Genomic DNA, 18,635 nt, shown 5'->3' on the forward strand with positions numbered 1-18,635 from the left:
CTTTAACTAAGCACTTGAAAGCATGAAATGTGCCTGTTCCTATTCCTAGCCCTCTTTCTGTACCTGCTTTGCTAATTTTATGAACAGTGTTCAATAAAGAAGGCTTTAGATGTATATATATATATATATATATATATATATAAATATATATATATATATTGTATATACATTTGCTTTATATTATATAAATGGAAGGGAAAGAACCTTTTTTTTGGCTTATTTTGATATAAGTGGAGATTTACGATTTTTATTTGTACTGGTGGTCACTGGGTCAGGCAGGAATGAGAAAACCAACATTTTTCAAATGTGTCAGGACTCAGGAGCACAAAAAAGGGATTTTTCAATAATGACAACAGTCTTGTGACTACTATAAAACTTTGGGTTACAATGGGGAGAATTCTTCTTACTCCCTGTACACAAAGGGAGTGAAAGGAAATCTTCTCGATAAGGATACAGTTATAAAAGACATGAGTGAGGCTGTAATCCTTACCCATTGTATGCAAAGCAAAGAAAAAAAATAAAGATTTGAATTGAGGGCTCTTTAAAAATAATTTAAGTAAAAAAGGTTAGTAGAAAGAATCATGGTGAAGAATTATGGAATATGGATATATAATAAAACAAATATGCAAAAAAGATTTGCTTGCATACAATATATTTATCTGTCATGAATATGTACAGAAAATTACTCACTGAGACAAATACCGCATAAGCATAAAAAAGGTCTGTCGTTTTTAAATTAGCCCTGACTCACCTTATTCTTATTACTGCCTTTGGAATTTTAAAGGCCATATTTTCCTAAATTATGTTGAATTTAAAGTACACAAATGCAAAGGGATAATTCTCTAGAATTCCAATTTCATTCTTTACCCTTCTGCTCCTTTAGATAAGCAAATACACAATTGTAAAAACTAATGGATATTGCTGATTCTTTTTAAAATTAAATATCTAGTAATTTTCAAGTAGTATTTTTGCCTGACAAGATACTGAAAGTATGATAATCACCCATGTCATAAAATTATTCTTTGATCTTTTACTGTTCCATATTGTAACACAGTAAATATTATAAAGAGCATTTGGTATTGAGATTACAATGTTTGATTTGCAAAGGGCACTCTTATAAAACATAAAAGCCTTAAAGTTAAATCATAACAGACCAGAATAATGGAAAATGGACTAAGAATGAAAACATGAATTAGCAAATATTATCTTCAGTGCAAACCACATTTTACAGCCCATCTCAGGGTAAGATGTTATAGCCTTCTTAGTTCTCCCCTTCACACCCATTAACAGATTGACTTTTTAGAGAAAGCATTAAACCTACTATTTCACCTTTCTGAGTCCATCATCAGTGCTGTTTTGGGCTGGGTTCACACTGCCACTAAAAGCGGCTCACAGAAGGGGTCTAGTGTGTCCCTGTTCACCGTTTCATGTCCGATTTTAGTCCAAATTTTTGGCTGAATTTAGACCTGAAACAGACCAGAAGATGCACAGGACTCCTGTGCAATTCGCACCAGAGCCGCTCCGCAGATAGGTGAACCAGCTCCATAGAAAGCAAGTCACAATCTCCTGACATGTGAATTGGTTGCCGGGAAACCCACATAAAAATTTGTAATAGTGTGGACCCAGCCTGAAAGTGTGGAGACTAGCAATCCCCCACTGCATCTGTGCCCACACCAGCTATTCCTCTTATAGTGACATCTTCATGCTGCTGCATCTTCATTAGTCTGAGAGAACTTTGTTACTTGACAGATTCAGTAGAAAGTGGACACTGAAAGGACCTTCTCACTCAGTTGTACAAAAAGGAAAATACTCGGTGCCCAGCACATCATATGACCATGGATTTAGGTTAGTTAAACAGGCATTTAGGTTATTTATTTTAATAAAACTAACAGCACATTAAGTAACTGGTTAGGGTGTGTGAGGATTAATGTTGCCTGAAGATCAATAAATCAGATATAGGCAGCTGAAATTATATGAAAATCTTAACTTTTCTACAAAACAATTTTAGCCTCCATTAAACTCCCATTACAATGGGAAAACGTATATTAGAGTAATACAAAGGCTGCCATTGCTGACCTCTTGAGTCCTGGGCATGCTAGTCACATGGCTGTCATGTTGATCCTTTTGCTCAAAAACTAATAGAGATTCCTAAAAGGTTCTAGGACAGGCATAACATTGATTTTACAGAAAAGGTGAATATTTAAATATGAATATTTTCAAAATGTTTAAGCTGTCTATGGCTTTGGATTTACTGATTGCTCTGACATGTAGTTATCTCTGAAGATAACCTTTGCTTTTGCATTTTTCCATCATATACTCAGTCTGAATTTCCCAGGTGAGCAAAACTGAATATATTTATATTTCTCTACAATGATGGACTTTAAGACAAACAGAAATGCCTGCAACTATGTCACACATAGGTTAACCACTTCAATCCCTTAGGACGTACCTGTCTGTTCTTGGGTTAAAATGACTGTACCAGGATTATGGCTGCAGCTATAATCCCGCTACCAAAATTTTAATGATGGGCTTTTCTGTAGTAGTGATTAAAACCGCTCTACAGTCACCCACCCACTTCTACATGGCAGAAGGGGGCCCCCTTTAACCACCCGCCACCTTTACTGGGCTCTCCCGAGTGATTAGGCAGCCCATTACTGCCACAGCTCAGATAAGTGAAGTCCTGGGAGGGGAGGAAAGTGCATCTGAACCTGCCTCCCCTTTTCATGAAAGAAACCAGAAGTGACAAGGATTTTGTAATTTATGCTTTTGGTTTGTTGTTTACAAGCTATAACTGACTTGTACAGCCTCTGATTAAACCAATCTTAGTTTGATCAGATGCTTTGAGGCCATAGGAGAGATATGGGTTTTAATAGGTCCTAGATCTCTCCATAAAGAGGACTTTCTACCATCCATACTATCTATGCAATAGAAATAAAGATAAATAATAACATAAGCAATTAAAGCAATTAAAGGCTCCTACACTGTCACTTATGGAGATTTTAAGGTACCATAGTTTGTCACCATTCTACGGGCATACGCAAATTTAAAAAGTTACATGTTAGATATCAATTTACTTGGCATGACATAATCTTGCATGTTTTATCAAAATATTGGGTATTATGTTGTGTTTGTGTACACTAAATTTCATTAAAGTATATTTTCTTCCATGAAATGTATATTTTAAAAATTACTGCAAAATGTTATGATATAAAATTTTGCAACAGCCACCATTTTTTTCAGGAGACTCTGCTTTCAAAAAATACTCTTTAGGGGTTCTAAGTAGGGATGATCGAACGGTTCGGGTCGACCATCGGTTCGACCCGAACATTGGCTGTTCGAGGTTCGGCTGAATTCCGAACTTTTTGCTGAAAAAGTTTGGAATTTGTCAACCAGAACCGACCAAAATGCAATGGGACAGGAAATTGGCTTTAAAAGCCCGTGATTGGACCAGAACCATTAGTAAAAGCCAATTGAGGGGGCAGGAGAATGCTAGGAATGTGATTGGAGTGACTACGGGGTCCATAGGCCAATCATTAGTGAATACACCCCCAGTATATAAGATAGCCCTGGCAAATTCCTAGCATTGTAATACAGGGACATGGAAGAGAGTGGAAGCAGTTCTGTTAAATTTGCTTCAAAAGTGTCATTTAGCATTTATTAGTGTGAGGAAAGGGATATCTAGTGTAGTTAGGGTGCTATTTTCTACTTTAGTTATATTCAAAAATCTAGTTTCTGTAGGGAAAGTGTTAAGTGCCAGGGTGACCGTAGTGTAGTGTAGGGTGAACTGACTCTGACTGCTATGGCAGGGTGACCAAACCCTTCCATGTCAGGGTGACTGCTATAGAGAAAAGATTGTTTCTCTTAGGTGACTTATAGAACAGCGATATGGCTTCTCGCCTGTCAGCCTGCTTTTTGCTGCAGGCCTTTATAGGGCTTTTTTTAGGACATGTTTGGAGTCAGGCAAAATATCTGAACTTGTGTATAGGGGTTATATATACACGCATACTTATATGTATATACACCTACACATATATAGGTGTGAAAGTAGCAGAACCCCATGCTTGCGCTAATTAAATAATTAACACCCATATGGCTCCGCTCCTATCACACCTATATATGTGTAAGTGTGTAGATACATATAAGTATGTGTGTATATATACCCCTATACACAAGTTCAGATGTTTTGCCTGCCTCCAAAGACCCCAAAAAATGCCCAAAAAAAACGCCTGCGCCAAAAAAAATGCCCAGGTGTGTTATTGCAGGCTTTTTTTTGGGCATTTTTTGGGGGTTTTTAAAGGCAGGCAAAACATCTGAACTTGTGTATAGGGGTATATATACACACATACTTATATATATTTATACACTTACACATATATAGGTGTGATAGGAGCAGAGCCATATGGGTGTTAATTATTTAATTAGCGCAAGCATAGTGTTCTGCTACTTTCACACCTATATACTGTATGTGTAGGTGTGTATATATACCCCTATACAGAAGTTCAGATGTCATGCCTGCCTCCAAAACCCGCCAAAAAATGCCCAAAAAAATCCTGCAATAACACACCTGGGCGTTTTTTTGGGCATTTTTTTGGGGTCTTTGGAGGCAGGCAAAACATCTGAACTTGTGTATAGGGATATATATACACACATACTTATATGTATTTATACACTTACACATATATAGGTGTGATGGGAGCGGAGCCATATGGGTGTTAATTATTTAACCACTTTACTACCAGTCACGTAACCTCTACGTGATCAGACTTTGCGGGGTTATACCGGGATGATGCCTCTAGCTAGAGGCATCATCCCGGTACCGTTGTTTGAAGCCGACGGTCGGCTTTCCGTCGGTAACGATCGATGCGGCTCGGGAGCCGCTCGATCGTTACCCGGGGGGGCGGGAGGGGACGTCCCCCCCCTCCCGCCGCCTTCCGCGGCTTTGCTCGGGGCTACCGTCCCACCGGGAGCCCCGAGCACCCAGCCGGCACGTCCGCCGGCTGGATGGAGTCCCGATGAATGCCGGAAACGGCATCGATCGGGTCTCCGATGACGTAACCCGGAGGCGGCGTCCATGACGTCACGTCCGGGTTACTGTGCTGCAAAAGGCGGCAGATTTGAAAAACGGCTGTATGCAAAAATGCCGTTTTCGGCGTTTTGCATACATGGAAGTGTAGTGGAGGGGTCTAGGGTCTTTTAGACCCTCGATCCCTCCATAAAGAGTACCTGTCACGACATATTGCTGTCACCAGGGATGTTTACATTGCTTGTGACAGCAATAAAAGTGATCAGATTTTTTTTTTTTTAAAAACCTGTAATAAAGTTTAAAAAAAAAGAAAAAATAAATAGGAAAAAAAAAAAAAAAAAAATTTAGCCGTCCCCGTCACCGTTAGCTCGCGCACAAAAAAAAACGTATACGCAAGTCGAGCCGCAAATGAAATCGCTGTTCAAACCACACATGTGAGGTATCGCCGCGATCGCCAGAGCGTGGGCAATAATTAAAAAAAAGAGCTACACTCTAACTCTAAACTGGTAACCGTTAAATAAATTTAAAGCGTCGCAGATTGAGATCTCTATTGACCGTAGTTTGTCGCCATCCCACGGGGGGGCGCAATTTTAAACCGTAACATGTTTGGTATCTATTTACTCGGCGTGACATCATCTTTCACAATATACAAAAAAAATGGGCTAACTTTACTGTTTAGTATTTTTTAAATGCAGTGAAATGTGATTTTTCAAATTTTTTCCAAAAAAATGGCGTTTTAAAGACCGCTGCGCAAATACCGCGTGACAAAAAATTTTGCAATGACCGACATTTTATTCTCCAGAGTCTTTGCTAAAAAAATATATATAATGTTTGGGGGTTCTAAGTAGTTTTCTAGGAAAAAATACTGGTTTTAACTTGTGAACAAAAAGTGTCCGAAATAGGGCTGGGGCTAAAGTGGTTAATTAGCGCAAGCATAGGTTTATGCTACTTTCACACCTATGTATGTGTAGGTGTATATATACATATAAGTATGTGTGTATATATACCCCTATACACAAGTTCAGATGTTTTGCCTGCCTCCAAAGACACACTTATATGTATTTGACACTTACACATATATAGGTGTGATAGGAGCGGAGCCATATTGGTGTTAATTATTTCATTAGCGCAAGTATAGTGTTCTGCTACTTTCACACCTATATATGTGTATGGGTATATATACATATAAGTGTGTGTGTATATATACCCTTACACAGTAGTTTATGATGTTATGCCTGCCTCCAATAACCCCCAAAAAATGCCCAAAAAAACGCTTGCTACAAAACCGGCAAGGTGTGAAAATAGCGGAGCCATATCCCTGTTCTATATTAATTCTAATACAAACAACCTTTTTTTTTTCATGGTTTCATGCTACAGAGCTGAAACTTCACAGGTACACTTTTTAGACCCCCCAGACACTAAATCCAAAGAAATCTCATTTTTTAAAAAAAAAAAAATTTCAATAATTGGCTCTCTATCAAAAATGACAATTTTTAAGAACTTTTTTTGTGTGATTATTAGTCTCTGGGGCATGACCCAAAACCCTAGGCACTTTTTAGGGGCATTTATTGGGTTTTAGGGCTTCAAAATTGTGTTTTTTGATTACCGAAGTTCGGGTCCCATTGATTTCAATGGGGTTCTGAAATCCGGGCCGAACTTTTGGGAAGTTCGGGTGTTATGGTCGAACCGAACTTTTCAAAAGTTTGATCATCCCTAGTTCTAAGTACTTTTCTAGAAAAACAAATGCTGATTTTTACATGTGAGAAGTGTTAAAACTGGCTTAGCGGGAAGTTGGTTAAAAATAAAAATGGACCCCGTCTGACTTTATACTGCATAATGGTGGACAAACAGTATGTTTTAACCACTTGTACATTTACTGTGGCACTCTGCCGCTGCTGGGAAAAGCGACGTAGCCCTACGTCGCTCGGTCAGGAGACTGTAGGGGGCGAGCGCGTCACCTGGGGAGCCAGCGCGTGTGACCGACAGCGCGTGTGACCGACAGCTCTGATGGCCGCTGGCCACTCATGATCTCCCACAGCAGAAAGAGAAGGACAGATGGCTGATGTAAACACAGCCGTCTGTCATTCTCCCTAAAGTGATCACAGAGGCTATGTGATCCTGCTATATAGGATCGCATGTCTCTGTGATTACTTTACAAGCCACGCCCCTCCACAGTTAGAATCACTCCCCTAGGGACACATTTAACCACTTGATCACCAGTACAGTTAACTCCTTCCCTGCCAGTGTCATTTTTACAGTAACAGTGCATATTTTTAGCACTGATTGCTATAGTAATGTCACTGGTACCCCCAAAAGTGTCTAAAATGTCAGTTAGGGGTCCGATCTGTCTGCTGCAATGTCGCAGTCCCGCAAAAAAAATTGCAGATCGCCGCCATTACTAGTAAAAAAAAAAAACAATAAAAATGACATAGTTAGTAAACGCAATAACTTTTGCGCAAACCAATCAAAATATGCTTATTACAATTTTTTTTGCCAAAAATATGTAGCAGAAAACAAATTGGCTTGAAATGTTAAAAAATGTTGATTTTTACTTTTTTTTTTGAGAATTTCATAAATTTTTTTTATTATTTTTTCAAAATTGATGCTCTTTTTTTGTTTATAGCGCAAAAAATAAAAATCGCACAGGTAATCAAATACCACCAAAAGAAAGCTCTGTTTGTGTGAAAAAAAGGATGTTAATTCCATTTGGGTACAGCGTCGCACGACTGCGCAATTGTCCGTTAAATTAACACAGTGCCGAATTGCAAAATAGGGCTCGGTCATTGAGCAGCCAAATCCTCCGGGGCTAAAGTGGTTAATAATTTGTGTGTGAAACTAGGAAACATAATTTGGCTTCCATTAGTTTACTTGCCCATGTATTTTGCTTGTTTGTAAAGTGTTCAGAGAGTTTTTTCATTCAATCCTTTAAAGGTACTTATAACAGAACAGGCACAGATAGCTTACAGTGTGGTTGAATGTGTAGCTTTTGTCTGTCTGTTTTTATGCACCTAAATTGCACTGCAGTTGCTTAAACATAGATTCTTAAGCTGACCATACAGTACATGATCACAACCATGAGTACACTCTATCGATCAGCTTGTGTAAAACCAGCCATTTCTTTTCTTCCCAAATGATTAGTGCCACTAACTATAGCTGGCAACACTAATCATTGTGTTCTGCCGGCAGGTAACAGTCCGACTTCTTCCCGCCAGCAGAACACAATGGTGCTGCCCAGTGTTGATTCCCTCATCAACATTGATGGGGAAATGAATTAATTGTCTTTACTTCTACCTTCCTTAGATTAAACCAACAAAACAGAGGATGGTAATACAGGCACCTTAGATGCTGGCTAATTTTGGTACACAACAGCAATCATACAAGGTTCTATAACTAATTAATTTGCTGTTTTAGCTAAAGACTGTTGGAGTTTCCTGGGGTAGTCAAAGACATGTAAGCCCCACCTGATCTCATGTCTATAGGCAAGGCAACTTAGTTTCAGGTAAGTTTGCTAGCTGCACAACAATTGGTTCGACCAAGGGTACCATATATCAATGTATTGAAAACACACAACAAACCATATTTTTATCACTCTTATTCCTCTTAACTGATGAAAGGTGTACTTGCCCTACTATTTCATATAGACTGCTGTTGAATGTCCAAATGTACTTATTTACTTTTGTTTATGCAACAAAAAAGGTAGAATAGAAAATATGTACTGCTAATGGATCCATCATTCAAAATGTACAGTTTATGTAATAGACCTCATTGTAGCAAAAAAAATAAATAAATACTTACGAAGAAGTATAATGATGCAAAGCAGAATTGCAATTAAAGCACCGGTACTAAGACCAGCAGGTAAGAGTAAAGCCTCAGCACTGCATGTCTGCATGTTGCCCTTGCTGTCACATGTGCATACTCTTATGGTTAATGTTCCAGTACTGCTTTGAATTGGGTAGTCATTGTCAGATATGACCACTGGTAAAAGATATGTGTTGATTTCATGCCTGTTAAATCCATTCCTCCTTGTTATGATTCGAGCTGTGTTATCTGCATAATTAAAAGAAAACATTTATGAACATAAACGTACGTTTTTTATAGGGTGGGCAAAAAAATTGTTCAAAATTCACATGAAGTTAGTGAATATTTTTCCAATAGATGCATTTTTAAAAGACAAAGGGAAGGATAATGCCACCAAAAGCTCTTTGTTTCTGGATTGCAATGTAGTGTAAGAACACTGACAGAACAGAGAGCAGGAACTACCAAATAAGTGTAGTTGCACCAAGGATTGTATCTGCAGTCCACCTAGTCAGAACCAGATTTGGTAATCCATAGTGATGGTCCTTTAGACAGATTAAACAGTGTAGTGTGTCTGGGACAGGTGCTACATAGTACAGTATAAGGTTGTGGCATTCATCTGAGCACATACTCCAACGTGGCTATTTGATACAATATTTTTTTGTCATTCATAGTAATCTTTTTAGGGCTACTCAAAGATTAATTTAGAGCAAAGAATGCCCCAAAATACCTTTCTCTTTATATAGTTAAATAGTTAGTCATGTTGAAAAAAGACACCAGTCCTTCTGGCTCAACCAATAAAAAACAACAACAAAAAAAAACAGTAATGAAAGCCCAACCATACATTCCCATATACACAATCCTATACAAGCAGTTGATCCAGAGGATATATGCAGTATAAATGTATAAAAAAACAAAAAAAAAATATATGTAATTTATCCTACACACAGAACACACTTTCCTCAGTAACTATGCAATTAGGAGGATATTTCCAAAGTCGTTATACCTTCATTATCTTGGACTGTGAAGTTTGGGTTAACAGATGCTAAGCTGAAAAAGAATTTTTGCCCACCAGGAGGCTCATCTTTGTCCACCGCACTTATTGTCTGTATTAACTGTAAGAAAAATAGAAAACATAAAAGTGTTGTTAACAAAAAGCCAACCACAGCCATTAATAAAAGAAAGGAAAGCAGCTTCTAGAAAAAAAGCTTATGGAATTACATGGCAAGAACACAAATTTCATTTATATGTATTTTTTAAACATATATACAGTATGATGTTTATATACAATATATATATATATATATATATATATATATATATATATATATATATATATATATATATATATATATATATATACGTATAATATAATACTGATATACCACCAGGTAAAATCACTAGACATGCTCCCCAAGTGTCATATGTTCTAGTATCACTAATTTTTACACAAGCATACATATGTTTTACTTTTCTAATAGATATAGCTTCCACTAGTAAGAAAAATTACACACTTGTCCGTGCATAACTTAAAAAGAACATAGCACAGTCACAGCACTACAAAAATGTGGCATTTCCATGGAGCACCTCTGATGATTTTTTTATACGCATGAACAGGCAAAATAATCCATTAATTTGCCTGTTTCTCATTTATTTAACCCTTCTTGATAATTTTTGTGCCTGATGCAGACAAAAACAACAATAAATTATAAGCATGTAATTTTAATAACTATTCATCTGTTCTTTTGTTTTGAGGTGTACTGTATATATAAAGAAAATCAATATCTTATTGTCCTGCCACAGAGAATAAAGTATATGCTAAAATAATATCCTACTTTAATGTATAGCACACAGTAGGCCTGCAACCTCAGAGAAAGCCTGTCCACCTGCTGTGAACTGGGATTAGTAAAGCAAAACAATACTTTCTATTTATTTCTGACTTGAGTTCTTCTTTAAACATTGAGTCACATGATACACAGAAATATGTTATAGGTAGAGGATCTCCTGAATGTGAAAAATATATGTACAAGCATGTAATTTCTGGATAGCAAACATGTTAAAGCTACAACTACGGCTATAGGTAAGGCTTTCCAAGGGTAGGAATAGAGACCTTATCTATCCAGATGCTTGTGATAGAAAGTTGAAGAGATAGTCAATGTTGTGCTATTGTTTTTCTGGACAGGTACAGAGTTCTGGTTACCATGATCTCTATGTGATGATCATCAAAGAGGGTTTAAGACTCTAAGAAGTAGGGATGATCGAATGGTTCGGGTCGACCATCGGTTCGACCTGAACATTGGCTGTTCGAGGTTCGGCTGAATTTAGAACTTTTTGCTAAAAAAGTTCGGAATTCGGCAACCAGAACCAACCAAAATGCAATGGGTCAGGAAGTGGGCTTTAAAAGCCCGTGGTTGCACCAGAACCATTAGTAAAAGCCAATTGAGGGGGCAGGAGTGACTAGGGGGTACCTAGACCAATCATTAGTGAATACGCCCCCCAGTATATAAGATAGTCCCGGCAAATTCCTAGCATTGTAATACAGAAACATGGAAGAGAGTGGAAGCAGTTCTGTTAAATTTGCTTCAAAAGTGTCATTTAGCATTTATTAGTGTGAGGAAAGGGATATCTAGTGTAGTTAGAGTGCTCTTTTACACTTTAGTTAGATGCAAAAAATTAGTTTCTGTAGGGAAAGTGTTAAGTGCCAGGGTGACCGTAATGTAGTGTAGGGTGAACTGACTCTGACTGCTATGGCAGGGTGACCAAACCCTTCCATATCAGGGTGACCGCTATAGAGAAAAGATTGTTTCTCTTAAGTCACATTCAGAGCACTAATATGGCTTCTCAACGGTCAGCTTGCTTTTTGGCTGCAGGCGTTTATAGGGAATTTTTGAGGACATGTTTGGAGTGAGGCATGACATCTGAACATGTGTATAGGGGGTATATATACTGTACACACCCATGCATGTATATATACACCTGCACATATATAGGTGTGAAAGGAGCAGAACACTATACTTGCGCTAATTATATAACTAACAGGCATATGGCTCCGCTCCTATAACACCTATATATGTGTAAGTGTAAAATACATATAAGGGTGTGTGTACATATATACCCCTATACAGAAGTTCAGATGTTTTGCCTGCCTCCAAAGAACCCAAAAAATGCCCAAAAAAACGCTAGCGCCGAAAAAAAAAAAAAAACGCCCAGGTGTGTTGTTGCAGGCATTTTTTGGGGGGGGGGGTTTTGGAGGCAGGCAAAACATCTGAACTTGTGTATAGTGGTATATATACACACATACTTGTATGTATTTTTACACTTAAACATATATATAGGTGTGAAAATAGCGAAGCCATGTCCCTGTTCTATAAGTGACATAATACAAATGATCTTTTTTTTCTGGATCTGGACATGCTACAGAGCTGAAACTTCACAGGTACACTTTTTAGACCCACCAGACACTAAATCCAAATTCAAAATAAAAAAAATCTCTTTTTTTTTAATTTTTTCAATAATTGGCTCTCTATCAAAAATGACAATTTTTAAGAACTTTTTTTGTGTGATTAATAGTCCATGGGGCATGACCCAGAACCCTAGGCACTTTTTAGGGGCATTTATTGGGTTTTAGGGCTTCAAAATTGTGTTTTTTGATTACCGAAGTTCGGGTCCCATTGATTTCAATGGGGTTCTGAAATCCGGGCCGAACTTTCGGGAAGTTCGGGTGTTCTGGCCGAACTGAACTTTTGAAAAGTTCGATCATCCCTACTAAGGAGACCAATTTTGTACTTAAGACAACAATGAACTTGAAATGATCAATGATTTAATTTGTAATGATGAATTATTTAGTCAATTATTAGGTAATGGTTTATGATTTAAAACACATCTTGCCAATTATGGACCAAATTTGGACAGCTTCCTAACATGTGAATTAGATCCTCTAGAGTAGAGTTGGGTGAATGGTTCGGCCCAAGCATGAGTTCAGGCTGAACATTGGCAGTTCGCCCGTTCAACGAACACCCACATTTTTTGGGCGCTCGACCATTTGTTCAGCCCGTTGAATAACCACAATGCACTGCGCCACCGCACAGTGCATTGGAAGCCCTTATTGGCTGAAGAAATGAAAGCTTTGCCAAATCATGGCACAGAGCACAGTCAGAGCCATGATTGGATAAAGTAAGGATGACTCTATCCAATCATGGCTCATTGCTCTTAGTCCTACCCCACATTTGATATATATATATATATATATATATATATATATATATATATATATATACATATATATATATTCTCTCCAGAGTGGCCATTTGCAGTGTGATATTGGTGTGGAGAGAGACAGAACAGGGCTCTGTACAGTGCTGCTAGCGAGCTAGTGTGCTATAGTGTGGTATTGTGCATCTTTTGGCACTGTAGAATTTAGTGTGAATCTAGTGTTAATCCAGTGTGAGTGCAGTGTGACCATTCATTTAAACTATATTAGTGCATTACTGTACGTTTAACGCAGTACATAACCGTGCATTACTACATGTATAACACAATATATATCCGTGCGTTACTGCATGTTTAACGCAGTATATACCAGTGCGTTACTGTACGTTTAAAGCAGTATATGTCAGTGCGTTACCGCATGTTTAATGCAGTATATCTTAGTGCATTACTGTACAATTAATGCAGTATATATCAGTGCATTACTGCATGTTTAATGCAGTATATATCAGTGCATTGCTGCATGTTTAACACAATATATATATCTGTGCATTACTGCACATTTAACACAGTATATATCCGTGTGTTACTGCATATTTAATGCCGAATATTTGAGTGTGTTACTGCATGTTTAACACAGTATATTTCAGTGCGTTACTGCACATTTAACGCGGTATATATATCAGTGCATTACTGCACATTTAACGCAGTATATCTGAGTGTATTACCATACGTTTAACGCAGTATATGTATCGGTGCATAACTGTGCATTTAACAAAGTATATTTGAGTGTGTTACTGTACGTTTAACACAGTATATGTCACAGTATATAGTGCACGTTTACCATATTTAGCATATTTGGCTTGTAAAAATTTTTTATCAGTTACCAAATATTGTAATCATATAAAGAGGTTGGTTAGCTAGGTAATTTTTATGAAAATCATCCTTCCGACTAGAGTTAGGGGCCAACTCACAGTTTTTCCTTTGAATCTAGATTATAAAGTGATTATAATGTCTCAGGATATTTTTTTTAACCTTCATGCATTCTATGCATGAAGGTAAAAAAACCTTCTGTGTGCAGCATCCCCCCCAGTCCCCCTAATACTTATCTGAGCCTGATTTTCCTCTAGCTCTTTGCATGAGAGCCTTGGCTCTCCTGAGTCTCTCTCTCCTCATTTGCTGAGACAGCAGTGGGAGCCAATGAGGAAAGAGGGGGAGCAGGGCCAAGTCAGGCTCCATGCATGAATGGACACAGAAAGCAGCGGCGCGGCATCAAGACCGCTCAAGGGTGCCCCCACTCAGCAGGAGGGAGGAGCAATGGGGGGGACCCGAGAATAAGAGGCTCACGACTGCTCTGTGCAAAACCAATGCACAGAGCAGGTAAGCGTATCATGTAATTAGGTTTTACTTTGTCTTGCAGATCTGCCTAAATTGCCACACAAAGTTAGCAGAAGGAATCAACAATTCTAATTGGCCGTGTACAGTCAGGGATTGCAAATGTGTACATAATAAATAACAAAAGACAATACATAAATACACCATACATTCCCTTTAAATAATAAGTTCACTCAAATGTGTTATGCCATTTATAGATCTTAGGTAAGACCCTATTCACTTTGGTCTTAGAATTTGTGGTGCCTAAATTAGAGTGATACCACTACTATTTCTGTAATAATAAATGAAAAATCTAATAGGCTGAGTAGGACATAGTAGGTGTGCATAAATGGAAGCCTAGCACAAAGATCTCGCCAAAGGGGTGCCCAAAAGCTATATGGATTTTGGGTTTCCAGCACCTACCAAACACTGAGAAATTACTTTTGGGGATTCATTGTCAAAATGTTTTGTCCTTTAATTGGTCAGCTAGAAGTCTGCCTGCCTTGTTTCCGTGGGTAAAAAACTTGGCCTTAAGCTTACGGACATGGTTGTGATGTTGTTCAATTAAAAGTAGGCTCATGTGGGTATAAATGCTGGTATACAGTATGTTCATAAGAACGGAACAAGTCACTTGCATGGCAGTAGAATTGATTTCACCCAGTTTATTGTTAGGCCTGAAAATATGCTAGAGTTTAACATCATAGTCACAACATTCTCATCTCAGAAATTAAAGGGTCTTATCTGCACAGAGAATGATCCAGTAATGCATGCATGTTCATTTTAAAAGCACAAATACCTATACAGAGGGAATTTAAAAAAAATAAAATATTAGAGTGTTGGCTTTGAAGGCCCACTAGAGTGATTTTTGTCCTAAATCGATTTATGTGTTTGATGTTTGTGTTTGACACACCAAATGTGGCAAGCTGAGAAATAGAAGCTGAGAAAGCCTTGCAAATTATACTTTTAAAATTTACTAAAACTACTAAAGGAGAAGGCAATCTCACATATTACCTCCTTAAAAGCATTATGCTTTTTACTGAAGACTGTAATTTAAAATGGAATCAGCTACCAGTATTAATACAGTTATACATGACAACTGACAGGTATTTGAAAATAAAGGAGCTTGAAAGACATTGAGAATAAATATAGTTTTTGCAAAGATATCACCAAGCCCCAAAATTCTGTTTTAGCTTGTAGTGGTAAATTTTAAATTATTCCAGATGTCAAAAAGCCCCAAGTAATGCAATTGTTTATTCTTTTTATTAAAAAAAAGGTATTTTTTAACTATTCACATATATCACAATTGGTATTTACTGTCATGTTTTCTTTAAAACTGTACTAATGTCAAGGCCCAAGCTCAGTCACGAAAGGTTCTGGGTAAAGGTGATATTCTTTATGTGGAGGCTTATTCTAAATGACAGAGAATAGTTGGACATTGGCTCTTGCAAAGTTACTATTAAGGGCCATACACATAGGTTGAATATCGAGTGGCAATAGCCTGTGTGCATTGCAGTCAGTCCAACAGAAGGCGGCTGCTCGCCGTCTTCTGTCAAAGGCGTATGACCGAAAAAGGTCTGCCAATCGGTATCTTATCAGCGCTCTTAATGGCCGAGAGTGCTAACTGATGTGTCCTGGTGGGGGGGCATCCCCCTGTCAGAAAACAATAGTTCAGCGGCAGAGATTGCTTTACTAACATCACATAGTTAGTACAGTGGCTCCTCCCAAGTGCTTCAGTTTTTTTTGTTCAGCCCGCTGGGTTGAATGAAAAAAAAAATGAATAGTGTGTACTAGGCTTTAGCCTTCACCACAGACCTTGTTAATATGATTGGATGTATGCAACAGTTATGGAATTACCAGCCTTTGAATAGTTTGTATATATACACAAGCCTCATAAACCCAAATTGCTATGGATATCAAACCAAGGAAATCAATTTGCTCATAGCTAATGAATTTCTGTGGGGTTGATTTTCTAAAACTGGAAAGTGCAAATCTGGGGTAGCTGTGTATGGTAGCCAACCAGCTTCTAACTTCAAATAAACTTTGACGAAAAAAAAACCTGAAGCTGATTGGTTTCTATGCAGAGCTGCACCAAATCTTCCACTTTCCAATTTTAGTAAATCAACCCCAGTATGTCCAACCCTCTTTTCTTTGGTAAAAAAAAAATCCTTTAAAAGAGTATTATTTATAAACTTGAAACTTCACATGGGGCATGTGACTGGGCCATCAATGTAACATTTTTTTTTTGCAATTGTATACAATTTACCTTTTAAGGTGATCAAGTAATATACTATTCTCCCTTTAAAAAGGAGTTAGGGTATCAGCTTTTTCATTGATGATGTAATCCTCATGCTTACTAATCAGACTACCTCCTTGGATGAAGTGCAAGCAAGGTCTCCTACTATAAAGTTAATGAAACAAAATCATCTATCCTAGATGTTAGCCTCAATGGTACCACTATACACTTGCTACAACACCCTTTTATATAAACATGGGCATACATCAGCATACCATTTCTAGGAATACAACTGACAAAATCAATCAAAACCCTTTTCCACACCAACTATCTCCCTTTCCGCATCAAACTGCAGGAAGAACTACACAAATTGTCACAATATGAATTCTCCTGGGAAAGCAGATGCATCTCCCTCAGTTCTTATATTTTTTTAGGACCTTACCTATCCCAAACCCGGCCTCTTACTTCAAATCTCTGAAGTCCATGCTATCAAGATTCATATGGAAGGACAAGAAACCCAGGTGTGCTCACATTAAATGAATAAAGTACAGATCAGCAGGAGGCACTGGATACATGAAATTTGGAAACTATTACTGAGCCACCATCCTAACAAATTAGAAACTGGTTCCAACACCCACCCAACACTCTTTGGGAAAACCTAGAATCTTCCTATATTCTGCGTCAACATTTAAAAAAACTGGCTATTAAGCATCCACTTTGGGCCAAGATCCCTTCTTAATCTCCCCACCCATGATAGCTTCAGTGAAAACATGGCAAAAACTCACCTCCCTATTTCAGTCCTACCCCAGCAATGAAACTCTTAAAATCCCTCTGTCCATATTGCACAAATTAACTGAAGACCTACCCTTTATCCACTGGATAAACAAAGGTATACACTACCTAAACAATTTGCTCAGACTGCAAAATGCCCCATCTTGCATGGGTTCACCCCAATGCCCCTTCAACAATACTGAAAGGCATCTTGCTTTTTTACACTATATTCCCCCCAAAAAAAAAGACTTTTGTCAAAGCAGACCATTACAAACAATGAGAAAATGACTTAGGGCCACATATACTGATGAACAATGAATTAGGGTGAACAAAATGACCTACAAGGTTGCTCACTGCACCACATTTTGGGATTTATGTCAGAAGATTAATTTTCACTGGATCTGACTCCAGACAAACTTTCACACTTTAAAGACCAATCTTCCAACTTTTGTTGGAGATAGTGTGGGCAAAAGGCAAAACATTATTTTTCCCAGTGATTATAGATTTATCGTTATGATGAGTTGACCTACAACTGAAAATGAGTTAACCACTTAAGCCCCGGCAGATTTTACCCCCTTCCTGACCAGGGCCTATTTTGCAATTCGGCACTGCATGAATTTAACGGACAATTGTACCCAAATGAAATTGTCCTTTTTTTCCCACAAACAGAGCTTTCTTTTGGTGGTATTTGACCACCTGTGCGATTTTTTGATCATGCGCTATAAACAAAAAAAGAGCGACAATTTTGCAAAAATAACAATATTTTTCACATTTTTTTATATGAAATTCCCCCCCCCAAAAAAATGTAAAAATCTAAATTTTTTAACATTTTAGGCCAATTTGTTTTCTGCTACATATTTTTGGTAAAAAAAAATTGCAAAAAGCGTATTTTGATTGGTTTGCGCAAAAGTTATTGCGTTTACTAACTAAGGGAAAGATTTTTGTAATTTTTGTTGTTTTTTTTAACGAGTAATGGCGGCAATCTGCGATTTTTTTTGCGGGACTGCGACATTGCGGCGGACAGATCGGACCCTTGACTGACATCTTTGACACTTTTGGGGGTACCAGTGACATTACTACAGTAATCAGTGCTATACATATGCACTGTTACTGTAAAAATGAAACTGGCAGGGAAGGGGTTAACTTTATTTGAGAAGGAGGGGTTAAGTGTGTCCCTAGGGGCGTGTTTCTAACTGTGATTGGATGTGGCTTGTGATGTAACAGCAGAGATCT

General features: G+C 37.9%; 1 protein-coding gene across 1 annotated transcript in view; it reads right to left on the reverse strand.

Moving 5' to 3' along the window:
* Positions 1-18,635, reverse strand: part of LOC309556022 (cadherin-10-like) — a 385,953-nt gene that overhangs the window by 2,012 nt on the left and 365,306 nt on the right. Inside the window, exons 9-10 of the mRNA XM_082258290.1 lie at positions 9,825-9,933; positions 8,819-9,070 (exon numbers count right to left, since the gene is read on the reverse strand). Coding sequence (XP_082114416.1) covers positions 8,819-9,070; positions 9,825-9,933 — 361 coding nt within the window. The remainder of the gene's footprint in view (positions 1-8,818; positions 9,071-9,824; positions 9,934-18,635) is intronic.

This window comes from Pelophylax lessonae (assembly GCF_965119305.1).
Source record: "Pelophylax lessonae genome assembly, chromosome: 5".
NCBI classification, from domain to species: domain Eukaryota; kingdom Metazoa; phylum Chordata; class Amphibia; order Anura; family Ranidae; genus Pelophylax; species Pelophylax lessonae.